Here is a 25640-nt window from a genome sequence, read left to right as displayed (position 1 = left end):
GAATGGAAGAAAAAGTACCCAATGTACTCAGCCCTACTATGAAACTAATTTAGGGTTTTCACATGAAAGCTATAACCCAGTTACAACCTAAGAATAGGGGGAAGGGGGAAAGGGAGGGGAGGGAGGGGAGAGGTGGGTAGAGGGAAGGGGATTGGTGGGATTACACCAGCAGTGCATCTTACAAGGATATATGTGAAACTTGGTAAATGGTCTGTGAAGCTAGTGAATGATGCCCCATGTTCATATCAATGTACACAGCTATGATTTAATAAAAAAAAAAAAAAAAAAAGAACCTCTGTGATGGGGCCTGATGCAGGGGCTCCCGCCTGTAATCCCAGCACTTTGGGAGGCCAAGGTGGGTGGATCACCTGAGCTCTCAAGTTTGAGACCAGCCTGAGCTAGAGTGACCCCATTTCTAAATGTCTGTAGATGCCTGTAGACTCAGCTACTTGGGAGGCTATGGCAAGAGAATCGCCCAAGAGTTTGAGCTTGTTGTGAGCTATGATGCCATGGCACTCTACCCAGATTGACAAAGTGAGACTCTGTGTCTCAAAAACAAAAAAACAAAAACCTGAAAACTGGATGGCACCTGTTGCTCAGTGGGTAGGGCGCCAGCCCCATATACTGAGGGTAGTGGGTTCAAACTCAGCTCCCAGCCAAACCGCAACAAAACAATAGCTGGGCCTTATGGCGGGCATCTGTAGTCCCAGCTACTGGGGAGTCTGAGGCAAGAGAATTGCCTAAGCCCAAGAACTGGAGGTTACTGTGAGCTGTGATGCCACGACACTCTACCAAGGGTGACAAAGTGAGACTCTGTCTCTAAAAAAAAAAAATACCCAAAACCTGAAAACTAAAATCCTGAATTTCCTCAGTGCCTGGCAAACTGGAAGAGTTGGTCCCCCTAGGGAAGAAAAAGTTGTAAAATCAATTACTTCACTGTTTTAGGAAATTCTTGAAAACCAATTTATCAATTGAACAGCTTGCTGATCTGGGCAAGTAGTTCTTCTATCAGAATATTAGATTACTTCCCTGGGCAAAAAGATCACTTACTGTTTATTAAGCAATAGTTTACTTATTAAGACTTGCTTCAAAGACCTAATCTATTACATTGGGAACTTTGTTCAATCTTCAGCAAATTTCTATGTTGATAGAGCTTCTTTAATCACTTGAACTCAAGTCTCCAAAACACTGTAAATATCTTCCCCAATCATCTCCTTCTTAAATACAAGTAACTTTGTAAAAGAAGCATTTCCCCCTTAGTGTAGTAGGTTTAATAAACTTAATTTTGTTTCATCAACAGGTTGTTCTGATGGTCTTTTGAGGGGGATTGGCAGTTAACAAACTTTACATAGTTTTGTTTCAAAAAACATTAGCATTTCTGTACTTAAGACCTGAACATTTTATTTTTGAGTTAATGTGGCTGCTTAATTATTATGTGGACATTTACACCTGTGTAGAGTATCCTTGACTTAAGTGGCCTCATCTTAGAAAAGACTCCATCTTATGTTTCAAAAGACATTGTGCCAGCAGAGATCCGTTTACCTGATCAATATAGACTCCACCCAACCAGATGAGGGCACAATCCTTTTATATCAGTCCTCAGCAGAGGCTTCAAGGGCCATAAAAAGAGCTTCATCAGCTAGATGTGGCCATCTGTGCAGACACTGCCTTGCTGTCCCGTGTGGCCAGCACTAGCACTTATGGCCCTGCACACACCAAGGCTCAGCTTGGGGCATTCTCCTCCTCCATGCCACTCTGCTTATGTTGGTTCATTAATCCCTTTTCCTATCCCCTTTTCTCTTGATGTTGAAGTTATGGGGTTTGGGCAGTGCCTGTGGCTCAAGGAGTAGGGCACTGGCCCCATATGCGGAGGGTGGTAAGTTCTAGCCTGGCCCTGGCCAAACTGCAACAATAACAACAACAACAAAATAAAATAAAGTTATGTGGTTTGATGCGGAAATGCTAGTCTATAACATTCACATTTCGATTACATGTGCTATGTATGTTTGCAATACCAATGACTGTGGATTGGCTTGAGCCCGTTTATCTGTGTCTCTGACTATAGAATGAATGATGGTGCTAAAGGGAGCTGTCTCCTGGGAACTCCATGCAGCTTGTGGCTTTTATAATTAAAATTACATTAATAAAAGTCTGACCTTGTGCAAAGACACAAACATGCGTGGACCCGCACTCATGACACCACCTACATGGTGGTACATAACAGTGAAAAGATCCTTAGACTTTGGAGCAAGGAGACTCAGGTTCCAGACTTGGCTCAGCCCTCACTGTCTTGCTGGGTAAATTTCTTAACATTCTCAGCCTGTTGTCTTGACCATAAGCTGACAGGCTTGGACCAGGTGAAACTCAGTGTTCAAACACATCCAAGAGGTGTTTTATTTTTGTGGGTTATGCCCTCATTCAGCAGAGAATGAATGTAATCACTGATGTGTAGCCAGGCAGCCTCTGACACTCCATGTGCACAAAGCCTGTGCTGTAACTTGGAGCCACCGTGTAGAAAGTATCCTAGGCAAAAATTTGTCCCTAAAACCCACCCTGGTTTTTCCCTCACACTGCTTTTCACAGCGCTATGCTCGAGTGAACACACTGCTGCCTGGCCATTTCCACAGAGGACATGTGGTTTCTGCTGTCCTTCTGCCCTTCAATAGTCTCTTGATAATTCACTCAACTAATATTTGCCCTCCACTAAATATCAACTAATTTTGTTGAACAGCAAAAAATTCTAAAAGACAGCAATGTGACATGAAACACATAAGTTAAAAGCAGAACCCTAGTTCTACGGCAACCCAATACAAGGGGAAATGGAAAACAAAAGATGATGTTTAAATTAAAAGGCATTTTGTACTGCTTAAGTTCATTTTAAATTATTTGAAGTGTGGTACGCGGAGAGGCATAGAAAATACTTAGGTCTGAGTGGTAAAGATTTAATTTCATTCCATGTCGATAAACTCAATTAGCTAAACACTTCAGTATCTACAGATCAGGTATAATTGCATTTTCACATACCTTGCAAAACCATAACGGGCGGCGCCTGTGGCTCAGTTGGTAAGGCGCCGGTCCCATATACCGAGGGTTGCAGGTTCAAACTCGGCCCCGGCTGAACTGCAACCAAAAAAAAAATAGACGGGCGTTGTGGCGGGTGCCTGTAGTCCCAGTTACTCGGGAGGCTGAGGCAAGAGAATGGCTTAAGCCCAGGAGTTGGAGGTTGCTGTGAGCTGTGTGATGCCACGGCACTCTACCGAGGGCCATAAAGTGAGACTCTGTCTCTACAAAAAAAAAAAAAAAAGAAAAAAGAAATTAAAGATAACATAATGATGATAAAATCTGCCTGTGCTGTCATTATTACTTGGCAATAACAAATGAAACAAAACTTCAGAGATGAGATTTACTACTGAGCCCCAATTATAACGATTTGGAGAAGGGGGTAAATATCTAGAAATGAAACAGGTTCAGAACCCTTGTCAGAGAGATTTAAATCACATAAATTGACTCCAATACATGAGGACACCTCATTTCTTATCTATTGAGTAGTTCTAGTTTTTAAATAACTATAGCAACACTTGGTTTTATAACTTCTCTGTAATATTAATTTATAAAAACTAAAATAGGCAACATTTAGTTTTACTCAAATAAAAACATCATACTTCAGTATAACATACTTGATTTTTTAAAAAAAGAAAAACAGCTATGATTTAATTAAAAAAGAAAAAGAAAAACTCCAATTACTTTGGGATATCCTGTCACTTAGATCTTCATTTAAGTAGCTGAGTGGCAGTATCTTTTCAATTAAGATTAAATTGTGGACCCAAAATAGCTGAAATGGAAACCAAAATATAGAAACCATCATTTCTCACACCTTAAAGTTGACTTCAGGATTTAAAATTACTATTTCTCTTTCTTTACAAGTACAGATTCTATTCCAGATAGAAAATGAACATTTCAATTCAAGACCAGCCTGAGCCAGAGTGAGACATCATCTCTAAAAAGTAGCCAGGCAGGAGGAAGAGCAAGATGGCGGCCGAGTAATAGCTTCCCTGCATCTGGGCACCTTGAGTCTGGGGAGATAAGGCTCCAGGCATCTCTGGGTGGTGGGATCTGCCTATAATCATCCCTTTGAGGATACAGGGAGTCAGCGAGAGACTTCTGGACCCCAAGAGGAGGACAAAAACAGTGGAAAACTGGCAAGTAATCGCATGTGTTTGATCGGTCTAATCCCGCCGACAGCTGTAAGTGCAGTAGTAGCGAGACTGCAAACCAGAAAGGCCTTATCTGTGAACTGTTTTGTTCTTGGACTTGGCACTCAGTTGAACTGCCTTGGGGAGAGCTTGAGTAGGAGTGCAGAGAACTTTGGGCATTGTCTGGGAGAGCCGCTGACCCAGACGGACGGAGCTAATAGTGTTTGGCTGTGGGCCACAGGGAGCCATTGTGAGAGAACTGCCCCAACAAGGTCCGCCCTAGGGGTTGCAAAGCAAGGATCGGGTGGGACCTAGTAACCTAGTGAATGAGCAGCCTAAGGGCAGGGTCTGAGCTGCCTTACAGCCCTAATCCTCGGGGCAGAGTGAGACCGGTTTTGGCACACTGGGTAAGTGGATAGCCATTTCAGCAGTGATTCCAGCGACAAGCACTTTCCTGGGAAAGCTTCTACTTAGCAAGTTTAGAAGCTTAAAGTGCCTTTTAAGAGGGCTGAACAGAGACTTAGGGTGTCTACCCTGTGAGGTTTGAGAAATCAGCGGAGGCCTCCAGTCGTATCAGCATTGTAATTAACATCTCATACCCCAGAAGACCACCTGTTGCCCAGACAATGTTCAACAAGATATATATACTGCTTTGTTTTTGGTGGTTGTTTTTTTTTTGTTTATTTTGATTCTATTGTTGTTTTTTTAATTTCAACCTTTTCCGTACAGATTTTTTCTTTTCTTTCTCCAGTTTTTTAGTATAAATACAATTTCCCATCGCTGCCTTTTCCAATAACTAGAACTTCATTTTTGCTAGTGTTTCTACCCCTATTATTTGTTTCTTCACCCAATTTTATCCCATAAAGTTTTCTGTTTGCTTGCTTTGGTTTGATTTATAGCATTTTTGTCTTTCCTTTCTACTTGGAGGAGGTGGGGTACTGTGTCTGATCAGGTTAGCAAAGAGTTGCTGACCTCAAGGGAACCACCCAACCGGACACCCCCAGAGGTTGGGGTTTTTTAAGGTTGTGTCAAAGTACCCTACTGTATACTTATATTGCTCTGTCTCCCTCTTTCTGTGCCTCTCTTCTTTTTGTCAATATTCCTTTTACCCACACCCTCTCCTTTCTCTATTTTCTTTTCATTCTTTCCTTCTTTCTTTCATCCCTTATTGCTTTTCAACCTTCTCCCTTCTGGTTGTATACCAAAAAGACTCATCAAACCCTTAGTCCACAGGCACGGGAACTTATAGAGTAAGAGGAAGTGAATGAAAAATTAGGACAAGGAAACAGATAAAAGAAATAACTCATAAGGAAGTATCAGCAGAAAACTCCAGGCAACATGAAGAACCAGTCCAGAACAACCCCTCCAAGGGACCATGAGGTAGCTAATGCAGAGGATTCCATCTATAAATAAATGTTAGGAATGACAGAAAGGGAATTTAGAATACACATGATGAAAACAATGAAGGAAATGATGGAAACAATGAAGGAAACTGCTCATAAAGTGGAAAATAACCAAAAGGAAATCCAAAACCAGAATCAAATAAGAGATGAATGATATGAAGAATATAGAAAGGATATAGCAGAGCTGAAGGTACTGAAGCAGTCAATTGGGGAACTTAAAGATGCAATGGAAAGTATCAGCAACAGGTTAGACCATGCAGAAGAAAGAATGTCAGAGGTAGAAGACAAAGTTCTTGAGATAACTCAGATAGTAAAAGAGACAGAAGAGAAGAGAGAGAAAGCAGAACGTTCACTGTCAGAATTATGGGACCTTATGAAGCGTTCCAACATACGAGTTATAGGAATCCCAGAAGGGGAAGAAGAATGCCTCAGAGGAATGGAAGTCATACTAGAGAATATTATAAAAGAAAATTTCCCAAACATCACCAAAGATTCTGACACACTGCTTTCAGAGGGATATCGGACCCTAGGTTGCCTCAACTCTAACCCAGCTTCTCCAAGACACATTGTGATGAACCTGTCCAAAGTTAAGACAAAAGAAAAGATTCTGCAAGCTGCCAGAAGTAAGCGCTAGTTGACCTACAGGGGCAAATCCATCAGAGTTAACTGCAGACTTCTCTAATGAAACTTTCCAAGCAAGCAGACAATGGTCATTTACCTTTAATCTACTTAAACAGAAAAATTTCCAGCTCAGAATTTTGTACCCTGCTAGGCTAAGCTTTAAAATCGACGGAGAAAACAAATCATTTACGGATATACAAGCATTGAGGAAATTCGCCACAACAAGACCAGCTCTACAGGAAATACTTCAACCTGTTCTACACACTGACCATCACAATGGATCAGCAGCAAAGTAAAAACTCAGAAATTAAAGGACAGAACCTAACCTCCACACTGATGCAAAAGATAAAATTAAGCAATTAAGCTTATCTCTCACAAAATAAGATGAATAGAACACTACCACACTTATCAATTATCTCAATAAATGTTAATGGCTTGAATTCCCCACTGAAGAGACATAGATTGGCTGACTGGATTAAAAAACACAAGCCATCCATGTGCTGTCTGCAAGAAACACACCTGGCTTCAAAAGACAAATTAAAGCTCCGAGTCAAGGGTTGGAAGACAATTTTTCAGGCAAATGGAATTTAGAAGAAAAGAGGAGTTGCAATCTTATTTTCAGATACATGTGCATTTAAAGCAACTAAAGTCAAAAAAGACAAAGATGGTCACTGTATATTGGTCAAGGGAAAAATACAATAAGAAGACGTTTCCATTCTAAAAATTTAGGCACCCAATTTAAATGCTCCCAGATTCTTGAAACAGACCTTACTCAGTCTGAGCAATATATCTGATAATACGATAATAACGGGGGACTTTAACACTCCTCTTACACAGCTGGACAGATCCTCTAAACAGAAATTAAACAAAGATATAAGAGATTTAAATGAGACCTTAGAACAACTGTGCTTGATAGACGCATATAGAACACTCCATCCCAAAGATAAAGAATACACATTCTTTTCATCACCCCATGGAACATTCTCAAAATTGATTGTATCCTGGGACACAAAACAAATATCAACAGAATCAAAAGAACTGAAATTTTACCTTGTATCTTTTCAGACCATAAGGCACTAAGGGTGAAACTCAACTCTAACAAAAACGTTCGACCCCACACAAAGACATGGAAATTAAACAATCTTCTGTTGATTAACAGATGGGTGCAGGAAGAAATAAAACAGGAAATTATTAACTTCCTTGAGCATAACAAAATGAAGACACAAGCTACCAAAACCTGTGGATACTGCAAAAGCAGTTTTGAGAGGAAAATTTATCACCTTAGATGCCTACATTCGAAAAACAGACAGAGAGCTCATCAATAAACTCACAAGTCATCTTATGGAGTTGGAAAAAGAACAATCTAAGCCTAATGTCAGTAGAAGAAAAGAAATCTCCAAAATCAAATCAGAGATCAATGAAATTGAAAACAAGGGCGGCGCGTGTGGCTCAAGGAGTAGGGCACCAGTCCCATACGCCGGAGGTGGCGGGTTTAAACCTAGACCCAGCCAAAAACCACACACACACACACACACACACACAAAAAAAAAAAAAAAAAAAAAAAAAAAAAAAGAATCATTCAGAAAATTAATGAAACAAGGAGTTGGTATTTGAAAAAATTAATAAAATAGATAAACCATTGGCCAGACTAATGAGAAATAGAAAAGTAAAATCTCTAGTAACCTCAATCAGAAATGATAAAGAGGAAATAAGAACTGATCCCACAGAGATACAAGAGATCATCTCTGAATACTACCAGAAACTCTATGCCCAGAAATTTGACAATGTGAAGGAAATGGATCAATATTTGGAATCACACCCTCTCCCTAGACTTAGCCAGGAAGAAATAGAGCTCCTGAACAGAACAATTTCAAGCACTTAGATTAAAGAAACAATAGAAAATCTTCCAACCAAAAAATGCCCTGGTCCAGATGGCTTCACACCAGAATTCTATCAAACCTTCAAGGAAGAGCTTATTCCTGTACTGCAGAAATTATTCCAAAAAATTGAGGAAGAAGGAATCTTCCCCTACACATTGTATGAAGCAAAAATCACCCTGATACCAAAACCAGGAAAAGACCCAACCAAAAAGGAGAATTTCAGACCAATCTCACTCATGAATATAGATGGAAAAATTCTCAACAAAATCCTAGCCAATAGATTACAGCTTATCATCAAAAAAGTCATTCATCATGATCAAGTAGGTTTCATCCCAGGGATGCAAAGCTGTTTTAACATACGCAAGTGTATAAACGTTATCCACCATATTAACAGAGTCAAAAATAAAGATCATATGATCCTCTCAATAGATGCAGAAAAAGCATTTGATAAAATCCAGCATCCTTTTCTAATTAGAACACTGAAGAGTATAGGCATAGGTGGCATATTTCTAAAATTGATTGAAGCTATCTGTAACAAACCCACAGCTAATATTTTACTGAATGGAGCAAAACTGAAAGCTTTTCCTCTTAGAACTGGAACCAGACAAGGTTGTCCTCTGTCACCTTTACTATTCAACATAGTGCTGGAAGTTCTAGCCAATACAATTAGGCAAGACAAGGAAATAAAGGGAATCCAAATGGGAGCAGAGGCGGTCAAACTCTCCCTCTTTGCTGACGACATGATCTTATACTTAGAGAACCACAAATACTCAACCACAAGACTCCTAGAAGTCATCAAAAAATACAGTAATGTTTCAGGATATAAAATCAATGTCCACAAGTCAGTAGCCTTTGTGTACACCAGTAACAGTCAAGATGAGAAGCTAATTAAGGACACAACTCCCTTCACCATAGTCTCAAAGAAAATGAAATACCTAGGAATATACCTAACGAAGGAGGTGAAGGACCTCTATAAAGAAAATTCTGAAATCCTCAGAAAGGAAATAGCAGAGGATTTTAACAAATGGAAGAACACACCATGGTTATGGATGGGCAGAATCAACATTGTTAAAATGTCTATACTTCCCAAAGCAATCTACCTATTCAATGCCATTCCTATCAAAATACCAACATCGTACTTTCAAGATTTGGAAAAAATGATTCTGCATTTTGTATGGAACCGAAAAAACCCCGTATAGCTAAGGCAGTTCTTCATAATAAAAATAAAGCTGGGGGCATCAGCATACCAGATTTTAGTCTGTACTACAAAGCCATAGTGGTCAAGACAGCATGGTACTGGCACAAAAATAGACACACAGACACTTGGAATCAAATAGAAAGCCAAGAAATGAAACTAACATCTTACAACCACCTAATCTTGGATAAACCAAACAAGAACATACCTTGGGGGAAAGACTCCCTATTCAATAAATGGTGTTGGGAGAACTGGATAGCCACATGTAAAAGACTGAAACTGGACCCACACCTTTCCCCACTCACAAAAATTGATTCAAGATGGATAAAGGACTTAAATTTATGGCATGACACATTAAAAATCCTCAAAGAAAGCATAGGAAAAACACTGGAAGATATTGGCCTGGGGAAAGACTTCATGAAGAAGACTGGCATGGCAATTGCAACAACATCAAAAGTAAACAAATGGGACTTCATTAAACTGAAAAGCTTCTGTACAGCCAAGGAGACAACAACCAAAGCAAAGAGACTACCTACACAATGAGAAAGGATGTTTGCATATTTTGAATCAGAGAAAAGCTTGATAACTAGGATCTATAGAGAACTCAAATTAATCCACATGAAAAAAGCCAACAATTCCATATATCAATGGGCAAGAGACATGAATAGAACCTTCTCTAAAGAGAGATAAATGGCTAAAAAACACATGGGAAAAATGTTCATCATCCCTATCTACTAGAGAAATGCAAATCAAAACCACCCTGAGATACCATCTAACCTCAGTGAGAATTGCCCACAATACAGAATCTCAAAACTGCAGATGCTGGTGTGGATGTGGAGAGAAGGGAACACTTTTACACTGCTGGTGGGACTGCAAGCTAGTACAACCTTTCTGGAAGGAAGTATGGAGAAACCTCAAAGCACTCAAGCTAGACCTCCCATTTGATCCTGCAATCCCATTACTGGGCATCTACCCAGAAGGAAAAAAAATCCTTTTATCATAAGGACACTTGTACTAGACTGTTTATTGTAGCTCAATTTACAATCGCCAAAATGTGGAAACAGCCTAAATGCCCACCAACCCAGGAATGAATTAACAAGCTGTGGTATATGTATACCATGGAATACTATTCAGCTATGAAAAAAATGGAGACTTTACATCCTTCATATTAACCTGGATGGACGTGGAAGACATTATTCTTAGTAAAGCATCATAAGAATGGAGAAGCATGAATCCTATGTACTCAATTTTGATATGAGGACAATTAATGACAATTAAGCTCATGGGGGGTAAGGAAAAGCAGAGAGAGGGAAGGAGGAAGAGGGGTGGGGCCTTGGTGTGTGCCACACCTTCTGGGGGCAAGACATGATTGCAAGTGGGACTTTACCTAACAAATGCAATCAGTGTAACCTGGCTCATTGTACCCTCAATGAATCCCCAACAATAATAAAAAAAAAAGAAAAGAAAAGAAAATGAACATTTCTCTTGGAAACAGCAAAACTGTAGCCTCAATGTAACTACAAGTGCCATTGACTTATGGTTAAAGGAGATTTCTCAGAGTCCATATGTTCCTTTAAGGCCCTCCGAATTGATTAGCAAACTAGTCAAATGGGAGGCAGTCTCTACAGACAGAGTGTGGTTGTCTCTGGAATTTCCTGGAAGAGACCTTGGGAGTGGAAAACAAGATAAGTTAATGTACATTCCAATTACATGTTGCACCTGTTTTCTCAGACAAACGGCTGAATAAGTTTTTGTGGTCACTCTGTGTAGCTTCTTTGTACTCTTATATAAAGCAATGGCTGCCACTTAGTTTTATTATTTGAATGTGTACCTGCAGAACTTAGTGTTGTTAAGAGTATATAAGCTTGTAAGAAATAAAGTGAGGTTGCTGCATGCCTAAGCTAGCTGCAGTCTCTCCTTTTTACAGACATTTCAGTGCAGATTTTTTCCTCTGTGGCACCAATTCACACAACCCAAAACACAACTAAACTTACAACGTCTGCAAAGGCATAATTCACTTTAAAATATTAAAAACATCATGCAAATTTAATAGCACTGGGTTATTACAGAGCTTAATAATTAACAAAAATGGTTTCTATTCTCACGGCACTTTTATAAGAAGATTTAATAAAAGAAAAATATTGTGACTGTTTTTGTAGAAAATTTTCTGTGGCTGAAGCTATGAAAGGACAAAATTTACTACAGCTGTCTGGGTGCCACTGCGATATTCTCTCTTCATTAACATGTTCCAGAACAGGAAACACGACAATGCGTGCTGAAGCAGTCTTTCATCTGAAGATTTCAGAGGCCTCAAGAAAGCTCCATCTGCAGTAACCAGCACCATCAGTCCCACTTAGAGGTTCTCCTCCTCAGGTGACGGTACCCCTCACTATCAACAGCTTCAGAGAGGTCCTTCTGATTCTCTTGTGTTGCATGCCGGTAACCAATATAAGCCATGCAAAATGAAAGGGCTGCCAATCCAAAAGCCATTACAGGTTTGTTCTGTCAAAGAAAAATATCATAAAGTCTCAATTAAGAAAACCATTTGGGGAGATCTGAGTCATCTGCTCTGTTTCACTCTTGACATGGCTTGCCTGTCAGCACATTAGCATTCTTAGCAGAGAATTCCAATCATAATGGTTTACTCAGTTCTTCACCCAGCTATCTGATACCACGGAGAAGCAAAACAGTCCTAAAATAGTCTGCATGTGGTCCATGGAGCCACAGGTTCACCCCTGATTCAGAGATTACAGAAGACTCTTGCTTCTCTGCAGTCTTTCCCCTGTCTGAAGCCTGGACAGCTCAGACCTCCAGCCCCAGGAAGGGAACAGTTGGGAGATACTTGAGACATGGAAACTGGTCTGGTTCTGTGCTTTCAGGGTTACCTGTGTGACATGGAGAAGCTGATTGACTTGTCTGGGCCCAAGTCTCAATTAGCTCAACTCCTGATCCATTAATGCAACCACTTTCCATTATCACTCTCAAAGGCCCTCAAAATGTTTAGTTTTATGTATGTATTTATATGTGAGACAACATTTAAAATTTTCCTTCCACCTTCTATTCAGAGGTCTTATTAGTCACCATAAAATTTCCGTGACAAAAATCAAAATTATTTCCTGTTAGAGGAAAATATTTCTATTTCTGACAGCCTGGTAGATTAAACACCAAGCCTTTCCTTATATGTACACCTTACAGGTTTAATGAAGAGCTCTGGATTCACAGCTCGAAATAAGGTCGTCGTGTGCACTCCTCTGAGCCCTGGGTTCTGAAAGGCTTTCTCTGTAGGTGTTTCCTTTTTAAACATTGGAGGCTCTGGTGGTGAAGACATCTTGACCAATGAGGACCTACTACCTAAAAACAAAATAAGACATTTTTCCTGTCATAATTATTTGATAAATTGCTTTTTAAAAAATCATTCTCATTCCTATTTTTGAATTCAGCCCAGATACAGACCAAAAGTGATCACCAATTTGCATAATGTACTTTGTAAATGGTGCATTTAGTTTGGAAAATCATTCATTATTTTATTTTTCACTCTATAAAACAATAAGTGTGGGAGGCAAAGGCTGTTTTTCTACTTCTGCAGAAGTGTGGAGAACTGGAGCTTGGTCGGAGTCACATGACAAGGCTGTAAGCAGCGAGCACTCGGGGCAGGAGGCCAGGGGGTCACCCATGCTTTTCTCCATTTCACTCGTCCTCTCCGACAGCCCTTCCAGGACAGCAACCCAGGGGAAATACCAGCACTCCTTTGCTCAGTGTCTCCTACTGGCTGCTCATACCTGCTGCTGCTCTCGCCTCCTCCTCTGGCCCACCACACACTCCCTGCCCCACATAGTGAGAGTAAGTAGCTGTCTGCACCGACTCCCCTGTGCCTGCCAGCAACTTTCCAAGTAGAACATGCTCTGTCATCTGCTTAATCAGAGTATCTTTTTGTTCTCCTCTTGTCTACTCTAAATTCATCCTATTAGACCCAAGCTTGTCTTTTGTCTTCTGGTTCTCTCAGCCAGAGCTGTCAACATTTTGGGAATATTTTTCTCTTCTAGATTTTATTAGGCAAAAGCTTTTTCTTACCATTCCTGCCACCTAATGCTGAGGTGGGAAACAGGGGTTGAAAGGGGAAGCAGAGAAAGAAACCTTCTAAAGACTCAACTCAATGACAATGAAATTACTGGGGAAATGCTGCAACCACCGTGCAGTGAACCTCATGAACTAAGAGCCAGACATCCCATGTGGACACTTGCTGGGGCTTTGTGTACACGTGTTCTGTGTTCATTCAGTCTTCTATTTTATAGACTTTATAAAGACAGTATTTCTGCAACTTTGTAGTTATGGAGAAAACTAGGAGCTCAGCTTTTTAAAACACTTTGTGTTGCAGAAGTCACTAAATATTCATCCATACCACTTACTTGGGTAGACCCCTTCAGCAGTACCTGATGTGGGGAAAGAACTTCTCCCCTTTCTATGCTGGCAAAGGCTCCAGAAGCATTCACTGTTGGCTGTTCCATCATTTGCTTCATGCACATTATGGTTCCTGTGACTATTCATCATCTCACCACCACCACCACCACCACCACCACCACGGCCTTCAGGCTACATTTTTACATTAGTTAGCACTCCTGTAGCAATTTCAAGGTTTGATAACTCTGGAGAAATAGTTAACAGTAACAGTAGCAACTGAGTGCCATACTGAATAGTTCAAACACCACCTTTAGTTGCAGTCTTCTTCCAGGTGACCCTAAGGGAACTACATAGGAATCAGACCTGTTTTTTGCCAACATTTCATTTCTGCAGATGCCATATAGACGACCAGTCTCCACAATCACGCCAATGGCTATCCTCATGTTTACTTTCTCAATTTTCTCTTCAACGTGTACATTTAGAAAGAGTTGTTTCAATGTGTGAATTATACCCTGATCCAAAGGCTCCAGATTGGCTATGCAGTTCAGTGGGAAAAACTTAACACATATGTGATCCAAGCACAGAGTGTAGTGTGCACAGACCAAGTGTCTATTAGCAAGAGGACATCATGTTTTGCTCCTTGCATTCTCTTGTCAATCTTTCTCCACCCTTCATTAATATATTTCCCATCATTAGGCATGTATATCAGCTTGATATTCACAGGGGAACAAATGAACATTTATGGAGCATTGGTGGTTAGCTGAATGTCCAGAACGCATTACTGCATACTAGATCAATCATCAATCTGCTTTCTTCCTTTGGGAAGTCTACCTTTGGCATGAAGCGTATGGTAACTAACTGGCAAGGCATATGTCTATTATTAGCATTTATAACGTCATTCAAGCTACAATCGGCAATTGTTCTGTTTTTGTTTCTTTAAATTTATCTTCTACATAATTAAAAGTTAATAATTTTCTCTACCAGTGTTTTCTTCACTATAGGAAGCTTCTTAAACTCTTGGTCTCATGCAATCCTCCCGCCTCAGCCTCCCAAAGTGCTGAGATTACAAGTGTCAGCCACCAGGCAACTACTGAAACAATTAGATAACATGACTAGAATTTGTGTAGTTATCCCACACTTGCTTGAAACTCAGCAGCCCCAAGGTTGGCAAAAATCTGATACTTTCGGTTCTATAAATGATACTATAATCATGCCAGTTTCCTGCACAAACTTGATATCATGCAAAAACCTGTTCAAAAAGGGACTTCTGTTCACTTCTGCTTTAGTCCCAGTACCCCTTCTTTAACCTTGTCTTCTCTCCTGGCTCAATCTTTTAAAAAGGTGGATAAGGTAGAGGAAGTAATGCTAAATTCCTTTGCTATTTCTCCTTTCTTGTGGCAGTAAATCAACTGCTTCTACTACAGTCACTGTTTTCTTCTAATAAAGACTACCAGCACTTCATCTCTCCCCTCTCAGCCATGGTGGCTGCCACGTGCTTACCCAAGATGTCCATGATGTTTCTCCCTGTGCTAAAAATGTGTTTAATATGAATATGAGGAAAGAGAAAATGAAAAATGAAGCAATATTAAAGTGGAAGCAGTATTATGCCGTCTGTTAGCAGGCCACCTATAACAGAAATTTAGGTAATGAGGTAGAAAACAGTCAACACCTGGTCATGTTATTAGGCCTGAATCACAGTGTAAGACCGTTTTTGAAATTGGGGCTTTTATAAAAATACTATGAAGACCTGAAAAAGCAGATATACCAAGGTAAAAAAAACTCATCCTGCCCAAATCCTAATACAAACAGCATTTTCTTATTATTGGAAAACAAAGATATCCTGTAGAAAATGAATTAAAGTTGTTCACTGGGAAGAAAAACAAGGTAATGGGAAGGTCAGAGTACAAAATGAAGAGCATGGAGGTGTCCCCAGGGACAATTTATCACGTATACTTTGTGTGGGTGACAATGTGCCAGGGACTGAAGATGATTCACTCACTCCACATCTGAAGTCCAAAATTATGTACAGGGTGTGTGTAGGGGTTAAAATAATACATATGCGCCTGTGTGTGTGTGTGTATCTATAAGTACATAAACACATAACTATGTATGTATGTAGACACACAAAGACTAGTTACAGCTAACAGAAATTTCACTATTTTAAAATATGTGATGAGATTCAACCTATATGAGACATATCTTTTTTTTTTCTTTGCAGTTTTTGGCCAGGGCCAGGTTTGAACCCACCACCTCCAGCATATGGGGCCAGCACCCTACTCCTCTGAGCCACAGGCGCTGCCTGAGACATATCTATAAAAACTAAATTTTCATTACAAGATTCTTTGATCTTTTTTCCCTACATTTCCTTCATAATGAATCAAGAAAAGAAGCAATCCAGGCAGTATCTTTTATATTACAACCTCCAGGCATCCACATTCACCTTAACAATGCACTGCTTATGTTAAACTCATTACCACAAATGATGACACTGTGGGACTAAAACCGTTATGTATATTTTAAAAAATTTAACATACCATAATTTTCATTGTGATACTTTCTGGGAAGCATGAAATTGACATTTTCCATTACTTCTCATTCTTTTATTTGAAGTAGGATAAGCAGCCCAGTTTTATGGCTGCTTCTCCTTTTACCAACCACAGTTGTTGAAGATGGTATAGCAGTTCTCTCCAAATTCCATAAACTTATTCATATCATATTAAACTGAGAACTTTTAACAATGACCTGTACTTTAATTAATTAATTTATTTATTTATTGTTGAGGATTCATTGAGGGTACAAGAAACCAGGTTACCCTGATTGCATTTGTTAGGTAAAGTCCCTCTTACAATGACCTGTACTTTAAATTAAGAACATATAGACTACTGAGCCCAAAAGCAGTCTCAGTAGCCAAGAATTTGTTATATATAACTAGTTTTAACTTTTTTTCCCCCCCAAGACAGAGTCTATGTTGCCCTCCATAGAGTGCCAAGTGCCATAGTGTCACAGCTCACAGCAACCTCCAACTCGTGGGCTTAAGCAGTTTTCTTCCCTCAGCCTTCCAAGTAGTTCCAAGTGCCCTCCAAAATGCCCAGCTATTTTTTGTTGCAGTTGTCACCGTTGTTTTAGTTGGCCCTGCTGAGATCAAACCCGCCACCCTCAGTGTATGTGGCTGGTGCCATAACTACTGTGCTATGGGCGCCAAGTCTACATAACTATTTTTAAAAGACCAAAAAAAAAACAACAAACAAACAAACAAAAAAACCCAAACCAAAAAAACGAAAAACCTTTTTACATAGGAGAAAATTATCCTGCATTTCTTCACATGATCAACCCACAAAGGGGGATAGGTATGGCTGGCGTGGAAATTCAAGATGTATCAGTTGAATAAGTATGTAGAATGCAAATTCCTAGTCGTTTCTTCACAGATGTGTAAATCATCAGTACTTTTTGGGAAAATAAATCTCTGTCTCAACAAGATAAGCTTTTAATCTAGAAGTAAAAGCTTACTAGCCATTTTCTTTCTTTTTTTTTTTTTTTAATTTGGCCGGGGCTGGGTTTGAACCCACCACCTCCGGCATATGGGACCGGTGCCCTACCCGCTGAGCCACAGGCGCCGCCCGCTTACTAGCCATTTTCAAGTGCAGAACTAATAAGTTCTATTTTTAAAGCTGCAGAACCAATCTTAAGCTCAAACCAATACTTATTCTGACATTACCACTCAAATCAACTGTTCCTAAGACAGAAACAGTTAATGTCTAGCATATTTCCCTCAGCACTTCCTCAGCCTCCCCACCATTTTCTCCCCTTCTTCCCTTACTTAACAGCACTCATTTATTTACATATGATACTGACCAATCTCTAGTTACACTCCCGGCAAATGTCTGCTTATTTTTAAGCTGCATCATAACCTCATTTTTGATGTATTAAAAGGGGAATCACGTAAAGTCCACGTGCACACATATTGACAGGGACCATGGGAACTTGGAATTGTACCGCTCCTGGCTAAGTAATTTTGTGGTTAATCTGGGTGTGAGCCTACTTGCAAAATAATAAACCAGGTAATTTCTGCTTTATTTTTCATCACCCACTTCTTGTTCCCTTACCTATTCATAACTAAGAAACTGTTAACCTTTTTTTTTACTAAAGGAGAGTCAAACGTTTCACTCTGCCTACAAAGCTATAGGACAATCTCAGCCTTGTCATCTTCAGCGGTTCTCAACCTGTAGGTCGCGACCCCTTTTTTCCATCTGTAACAACACGGCAATTAGGAAGGTTGAGAACCACTGATAGGTCCTGGGTGTGGATTAAACGAGATGACATTTTCATCCGACACAGCAGTCAATGAACGGCGGCCCCGCGACCTCACCGAGCTTATACTGAGGGAACCTGGACCCACCGGGGCTTGGGCGCCAGGCCTGGCGGGCATCGTGGCCTCGCTCGGCCGCCCGCCCCGCACCCCAACCTGACTCCCGGCCCGGAAAAGGCTGCGCATGTACAAGTTCTCACGAGACTTAAGAAACATAAAGGCGTTGTCACTTAAGTTTTAAGATGAGCTCTATGTGTTTTTAATGTAAAACGTACATTTAAGAAGTACCTTCCCGTCTCTTGCGTTTACCTGAAAGGGGGCTCCGTGCGGCTGCAGACCGCGGTGAGGCCGACGGCGGCCCGGAAGGCGCGGTTGTGCGCCCAGCGGCTCTGCCGCGTTCCTCAACGGGCGCGTCTGGAGAGCAGGGACACCGAGAAACTGGGGGAGGCGGAGGGCTCCGGGTGGAGTGTTCAGGGCAGGACGTGCGGGCCGAGAAATTGGCTCCGCGGGCGAGCTTAGGGCGTCTGCTGGGTGGCGAAGACTTGGACCGCCCGGCAACCCGCCACCACTGACCTTCTGTCCAGCGCGCCCTCCGACCCCGCCTGGCCGCCTCCTGCGGGAGAGAGCGGCCCAGGGCGGCAGCCCGGCCCTGCGCCACCGCGCTCCCTGCGGGCCGGAGGCTGCGGCGCAGGGCGCAGGGCGCGAGGCTGCGAGCACGGCCGGCTGTCTGGCTCTGAGCACCTGGCGCCAGCCCCCGCTGACCTGCAGGCCCAGTTTGCAATGGGGTTTTCCCTCTTCCCTTTTTGGCCTTTTGTTTCCCGCCTTCCAACGTCAAATAACCTTTCAGTTTCGTACCCGCGCGCGTTTCTATAAATAAAAGGTGACATCTCCTAGAAACTATATGTTTAATGAAAGTGAAAAGCATACAGAGTTAGGAAAGGTTTAGGTCTTATCTCCTCCTACCCCCATTTTAGGGACACAGCCATTTAAATACACATCCTCTGCCATTCTGTTAGGGCCTTGATATTCTGGGATGCAGGATGTATGTAGCTGCCCTTAAGACAGGAATAAAACACAAGTCCACAGTGATTCGAACAGTATGGAATTGCTGATACAGGGCAGGTGCATCTCGGCTTGGTCAGCGCCTTCTGCATCTCTGCCCCAGCAGTGTTGCTGCAGCGGAGGAGAAGAGGCAGAGCTGCAGAAGCAAATGTGACAGAGAGGGCGAGTGCCATGGAATCCCACAGGTCCCTGTTTAGTCGAGGGAAACCATGGCACAGCCCGCGTTACTGCCAGTGTCAACTCCAGAACCACCTCTGGAAAACCCTCCTCTGGGTGCACTACTCCCCTGTGAGCATCACACAGGCCTAAGGGTGATAAAGGGTCCCCCATTTGTTCCTAGGCCAAGGCAGTTTCATTCATTTATGCGTTTATTTGCCTCCCCAGCCAAAGGTACTATACCCATTCATTGCTACACTCATTCATCTTACCCCAGCGGAAGGGACGGTATCCATTCGTTTGTTACCAAGTCCTGGCCAAATGTAACTACAAAGGATCCGGGCGACACCTAGACAATCCAGGCAGAGAGATTTTTTTCTCACTTGGGTTTTTCCCTCTGCTAGGTGCTCTGGTGCTTTTTCTCTGTATTATTTTCTGTAAAATAAATCCTGTCTTACCACTGACCTATGGTGCCTAGATTCATTCTTCCAATCCCTGAGACCAAGAACCAACTGAAGAAGAAATTCCGATATCATTGGTACAAAAATAGAGTCATAGACATATGGAACAGAATAGAAAACCAAGAGATGAAACCAATAGCCATCTGGAAAAGAATCCTTATTCAATAAATGGTGCTGAGAGAACTGGGTAACCACATGTAAAAGACTGAAACTCGCACCTCTCACCATTTACAAAAATTGATTCGAGATGAATAAAAGATTTAAATCCGAGGCAAGAAACAATAAAAATCCTCAAAGAAAGTATAGAGAAAACACTTGAAGATATCTGCCTGGGGACAGATTTTATGAAGACTTCTGTGGCAATTGCAACAGTAACAAAAATAAACAAATAGGACTTAATTAAACTGAAAAGCTTCTGCACAGCTAAGACACAACAATTAAAGCAAATAGACAACTTTTAGAATGGGAAAAGATATTTGCATGTTACAAATCTGACAAAGGTTTGATAATGAGGATCTTTAAAGAATTCAAATGAATCCATAAAAAAAGAGCAAACAATCCCAGCTATCAGTGGGCAAGAGACATGAACAGAAGCTTCTCTGAGGAAGACACGTGAATGACAGACAACCGTGAAAAAGTGCTCACTGTCCCTGATCGTCAGAGAAATACAAATCAAAACCACACTGAGGTATCACCTAACCCCAGTAAGATAAACTGGGGTTTATCACATCACAAATTCCAAAAGTTGCAGATGGCAGTGGATGTGGAGAGAGGGCTTTTACACCACTGACGTGACTGTACAGCCTCTTTGGAAAGAAGAATAGAAAATTCTCAAAGAACTCAAATTAGACCTCCCATTTGATCCTGCAATCCCACTTCTAGGCATCTACTCAGAAGAAAAAAAAATCATTTTATCATGAAGACATTTGCACTAGATTGTTTATTGCAGCACAATTTACAATTGCCAAGATGTGGAAACAACCTAAATACCCATCAACTCAGAATGGATTAACAAACTGTGGTATATGTATACCATGGAATACTATACAGCCACAAAAAGTTAGTGACTGTATATCTTTTGTATTAACCTGGATGTAGTTGAAGCACATTCTTCTTTTTTTTTCCCCAGTGTTTGGCCAGGGCTGGGTTTGAACCCACCACCTCTGGTATATAGGACCAGCACCCTACTCCTTGAGCCACAGGCACCACCTGAAGCACATTCTTCTTCTTCTTCTTTTTTTTTATTAGAGATGTTTGTTTGTTTTTCCCCCCCTTTTTTATTTTTATTAAACCATAGCTGTGTACATTAATATGATCATGGGGCATCATACACTTGGTTCATAGATCGTTTGACACATTTTCATCACACTAGTTAACATAGCTTTCATAGCATTTTCTTAGTTATTTTGCTAAGACCTTTACATTCCACATTTACTAGGATTCACATATACCCACATTCTTCTTAATAAAGTATCACAAGAATGGAGAAGCAAGAATCCAATCAATACTAATATGAACCCAGTAGACAATCTAATTCACCCCCACATAGGAGTAAAACTTTCACTTCAAGTTGGGGTGATTGGTGCATTCCCACTTAGTGGGCACAATGTAGGGTTATATGGCACACCTCTTGAGTTTAGGGCACAACTACCTAACAAATTCAAATATTGTAGCCTGGTTATTGGTGCATTCCAAACTTAATGGGCATAATGTAGGGGTATATCGCATACCTTCTGGGTGCAGGGCACAACTACTTAACAAATTCAAATATTGTGACCTGGTCACTTGTACCCTCACATTAGCCTGAAAAATATAAAAAATAAAAAAAAGAATAAATTTGAAAGCCAGATTGCACACACTTTGCTGATGGTTATATTAAAACAAACAAAACAAGTTACATTAAAATGAACAGAAATAGTTACAATATAAAGCACCCAGATTTTTTGCATGCGTTTATGTAAAGTTTTGGCAAATGGGTTTTGTTCTCCCAAGCCAAAGTAACATTATATTTAATTTGAAGTTTAATTTTTAGAAGTTCATTGCTTCTGATATTACTAGGCAATCTTCTGGCAAAATAGGTTAAATTTCACTTAAAAAAGCTATTTGTGCAGTAGCTAAAAGCAGCCTCAGGGTTACACATTACTGTGTTGCAGCCTCACAGACCCCGCTTCTCCTACCCAAGGTTCTCCTCACGAAATCTCCACATACCAAATATCACCATGGAAACCAAAATACTTGTACTGTCCTCATCAACACAAAGTGATCAGATGAAAGAAAAAAATGAAACATAAGAACACGTAAGAAAAGAGCATAAAAGAGCGAGGTAAAGACAACAGAAAAGCCTGAAAGCTTTGTTGATTTTGTGGATCTTAATACAGTGCAAATGCTGTGACTTTAGTCATTACTACTTATAACTCAGTCTATTTTATAATGGCCTCAAGAAATTACTTTGGAGAGTGACGCCAGTTTGGTTCAGCTTTTATAACATTTGTTTTAATACTTGATAATACTTAACAGGAAATTTTATATTTGGTGGGAGTGCATAAAGCAAAGGTTTATCCATATGAAAACACCTTCAAATTGACTTAAGGTGTCTATTTTAACCAAAGTGCATTCTGGAGTTCTGAGAGCCTTCTCAAGGGATCTCTCGAGGCATTGGTGCTTTTCCCCTCGCCCCCAGGTAAGACTTAATAGCTGACTTAAACTACTTTAAAAAAAAAATGAATAAACACTAGCTTTTGTTTTTTCCTAGCAGAAAGCCGAGAAAAAAGTAAACAATGTAATTAACGTGGGCTAAGGATATCTGAGTTCCTATTAGTGAACAAATAAAAAAAAATAAGTATGCTGTGGTATTTTGCAAAAATAGTCCCAATTCTTCACCCCTTCCCGTGTTCACACCCTCTCTCATGCCCTCCCACTCTGAGGTCAGCCTTGTGACTTACTTTGGCTAACAAGATATTAGCAAATGTGACACAACAGAATCTCGAAAAGTGCCTGAACTGGTAAACATGCTCCACGTAGCCTGCTGGAGACACAGGATGCAGAGGACACGGGGGTGGGGGGAGGAGAGGAGGAGGATGCAGAGGACACTGAGGCGGAGGACAAGCAGAGCGGAGGACACTGAGAGCGGAGGAGACACAGAGCGGAGGGCACTGAGAGCGGAAGACACGAAGAGCGGAGGACACACAGAGCCGAGGACACTGAGAGCGGAGGACACGCAGCGCGGAGGACACGCAGCGCGGAGGACACACAGAGCCGAGGACACTGAGAGCGGAGGACACTCAGAGCGGAGGACACGCAGAGCGGAGGACATGGAGAGCGGAGGACACGGAGAGGGCGGAGGACACCGAGGACTTGGAGAGCGCGGAGGATGCGTGGGATGGGGTTGATGATGCGCAGGGTGTGAGGATGGGAGGGCAGAGCAAGTGGCCACATTGGAGACAGAAAGAGACCCGTGGGAGGCCTGACTGCAGATCCACTGTAATTAGCCCTGGGTGGAGCATCCTAAAGTTTGCATGGAGAAGTAAATAAATCAGTAAAATGCTAGTATCATTTAGCTTGTGATAGAAATTGCTGTTTATAACGTGATGCCCGCGGAATGACGCAGCTTCAGATATGAAAAGCGGTGTGCTACAAAATGTCTAGTCATTTGGGAGAGGCATCCCAGAGCCTCACAGTTGGACGCACTAAGATTGTTCAGTATTTCTAAGGACGCAGCAGTTGGTCAGAAACACCTACTTGCCCTCAGCAGAATCACCCGCAGAATCTTGTTCAAACACACATTAGCGGATTCCATTCTCAGAGCCTCTGATTCTGTCGGTCTGGGTTGGGATCAGAGGATTTCTACTTTTAACAAGTCCTCAGGTGTTGTGGCTGCTGCTCCTCAAATCCCACTTTGAGAAACACTGGCCTACATGCTAGGCCTACATGCTAGGCCTACATGCTAGGGCAGTTTCTTTCCTTTTTCATTTGCTAAATAAGACATAATTGCCTTTTATTATATGCTTGCTACTTGGGGGGGAGGGATGTGTGATGTTTTTATTCATCTTAAGAAAAACCTATGAAGATTTAAATTTCTGACCTAAAGAAGCCTCCAGCAAAACAGACAAAACAAGTATTTCAGATGGTTGGGATTTAAATACAAGTTGTGTTGATCATTAATCTTTATGGATTAGGAGAAGGTGCTTCCCAGGACTCACAACGAAATATACAGATCTTAGTGAGATTAGAAACTCTATTCTAATTACAGTACTTTAGAGTATGAAACAAATGAGTTACTTAAATGCATAAAATATAATAAAGGCCTTTACAGTAATAGTTCTCAAAGGGGCTAGGCATGATAATTCACACCCATGATCTAAGCACTTTGGGAGGCTAAGGCAGGAGGATCTCTTGAGCCCAGGAGTTTGAGACCAGCCTGGGCAACATAGTGAGATCCCATTTGTACAAAAATTAAGAAAAGTTAGCCCACATGGTGGTACTTGGGAGGCAGGGGTAGGAAGACTGCTTGAGCCCAAGAGTTGGAGGCTGCAGTGAGCTATGATTGGTCTATCATATTCTAGCCTGGGTGACAGTCTCAAAAAAAAAAAAAAAAAAAGTCCTAAAAAGTGTCTTATAAGGCCTCAAACAAAACTGACAAAACTGAAAAATCTTAAGTATAAATAAATAAGAACGATTTCTTTATTTTTTCTTTTCTGCTTTTTGAGAAAAACACCTGGGGTGGTTACGGCACTGAAGGTGGTGGGTTTGAATCCAGCCTGGGCCAGCCAAACAACAATGACAACTGCAACAAAAAAATAGTCGGGCATTATGGCAGGCGCCTGTAGTCCCAGCTACTTGGGAGCCTGAGACAAGAGTCTTGCTTATGCCCAAGAGTTTTGAGGTTGCTCTGAGCTGTGATGCCACGGCACTCTACCAAGGGCAACATAGTGAGACTCAGTCTCAAACAAACAAACGAACAAAAAATTTACAGTGAAACGACTGACATCTCCAGAAGAGGACAGTGTTATAGGATAACAGGACTTCGGGGTTTTTCTAATCAGAGAAGATGCTCACTGTCTTTCTATTTGAGGTTGTTAAACTTCTACTACCCAATCCAAGCAACTGGGAGTGCCCTTTCTTCCAGCTATGTCTCATAAACATCATGTATTACATGTCATCTTCCAGAGGGAAGTAGAGCTTTGATCAACACAACTTGAACAGATGGATAGGTAAAGAAAGCTCTGCTATTTGCCCACAAACACCTGATGGAATAGGCCAATGGCACAGGTATACAATAATGGAGGATGGGTGAGTAATTGTTGGAGGTTTTTTCTTCTGTTCGATTGTTGAAAATATTATTGTTGCAGGTATTTCCAATAACATTTATTTAAGATATAAACTGGGGCTAGAACTTAGGCTTTTGCTTTGCTCACCTCCATTTTTAAGTTAGTTTTTAAAAATTTAATTGAAGTATAACATATGAATAGAAAAAGTGTACAAATCCTAAGTACACTTGATGGATTTTCACAAAGTGAACTTATTCGGGAACCAACATCCAGCACAGGAGTTGGAATATCTCGAGCGTCCTGTAACAGAGTCCCTGCACGCTCCTGCCCACTGTACATGCCTCCCCTCATAACTGACTTTTGAAATTCTGTCGCCATTTATCAGTTCTTTTCCACCTTAGGTTTTACAATTCATTCGCATTGAGAAGAGGAACCCATTAGTTACTTATTTCCACTGCTGTAGAGTAGTGCATTATTCTGAGAATTGAGGTTACCTGCATCAGCATGAACTTAGCTGATGGGACTGACAGCCAGACGGCCTGTGCCAATATTACTGATTTTATTCCCCAAGAGATTCTTACCATTGAAGATCTGATTGTAGACCAATAAAGTACTTCATGGTTTCCACCAGGAAAAAATAGCAAACCAATTTCTATAAGCTGTTTGCTTATAAATGTAAATAAAATAAAATAAATGTA

At 41.1% G+C, this 25640-nt stretch overlaps 1 protein-coding gene across 1 annotated transcript; it reads right to left on the bottom strand.

The window, feature by feature from the left end:
• Positions 1–11634: 11634 nt before the first annotated feature.
• On the bottom strand, positions 11635–18626 carry SMIM8 (small integral membrane protein 8). The gene is made up of 3 exons (XM_053590936.1): positions 18306–18626; positions 12486–12643; positions 11635–11794 (listed from the first exon to the last, which is right to left on the bottom strand). Exons 2-3 carry the CDS (start codon positions 12618–12620, stop codon positions 11636–11638), a joined length of 294 nt encoding a protein of 97 aa, XP_053446911.1. The 5' UTR covers positions 12621–12643; positions 18306–18626; the 3' UTR covers position 11635.
• Between the last annotated feature and the right edge of the window lie 7014 nt (positions 18627–25640).

This window comes from Nycticebus coucang, chromosome 5 (assembly GCF_027406575.1).
Source record: "Nycticebus coucang isolate mNycCou1 chromosome 5, mNycCou1.pri, whole genome shotgun sequence".
Taxonomy (NCBI): domain Eukaryota; kingdom Metazoa; phylum Chordata; class Mammalia; order Primates; family Lorisidae; genus Nycticebus; species Nycticebus coucang.
Note: the sequence above shows the minus strand (reverse complement) of the source record. Positions and strands in the feature narration are given on the sequence as shown.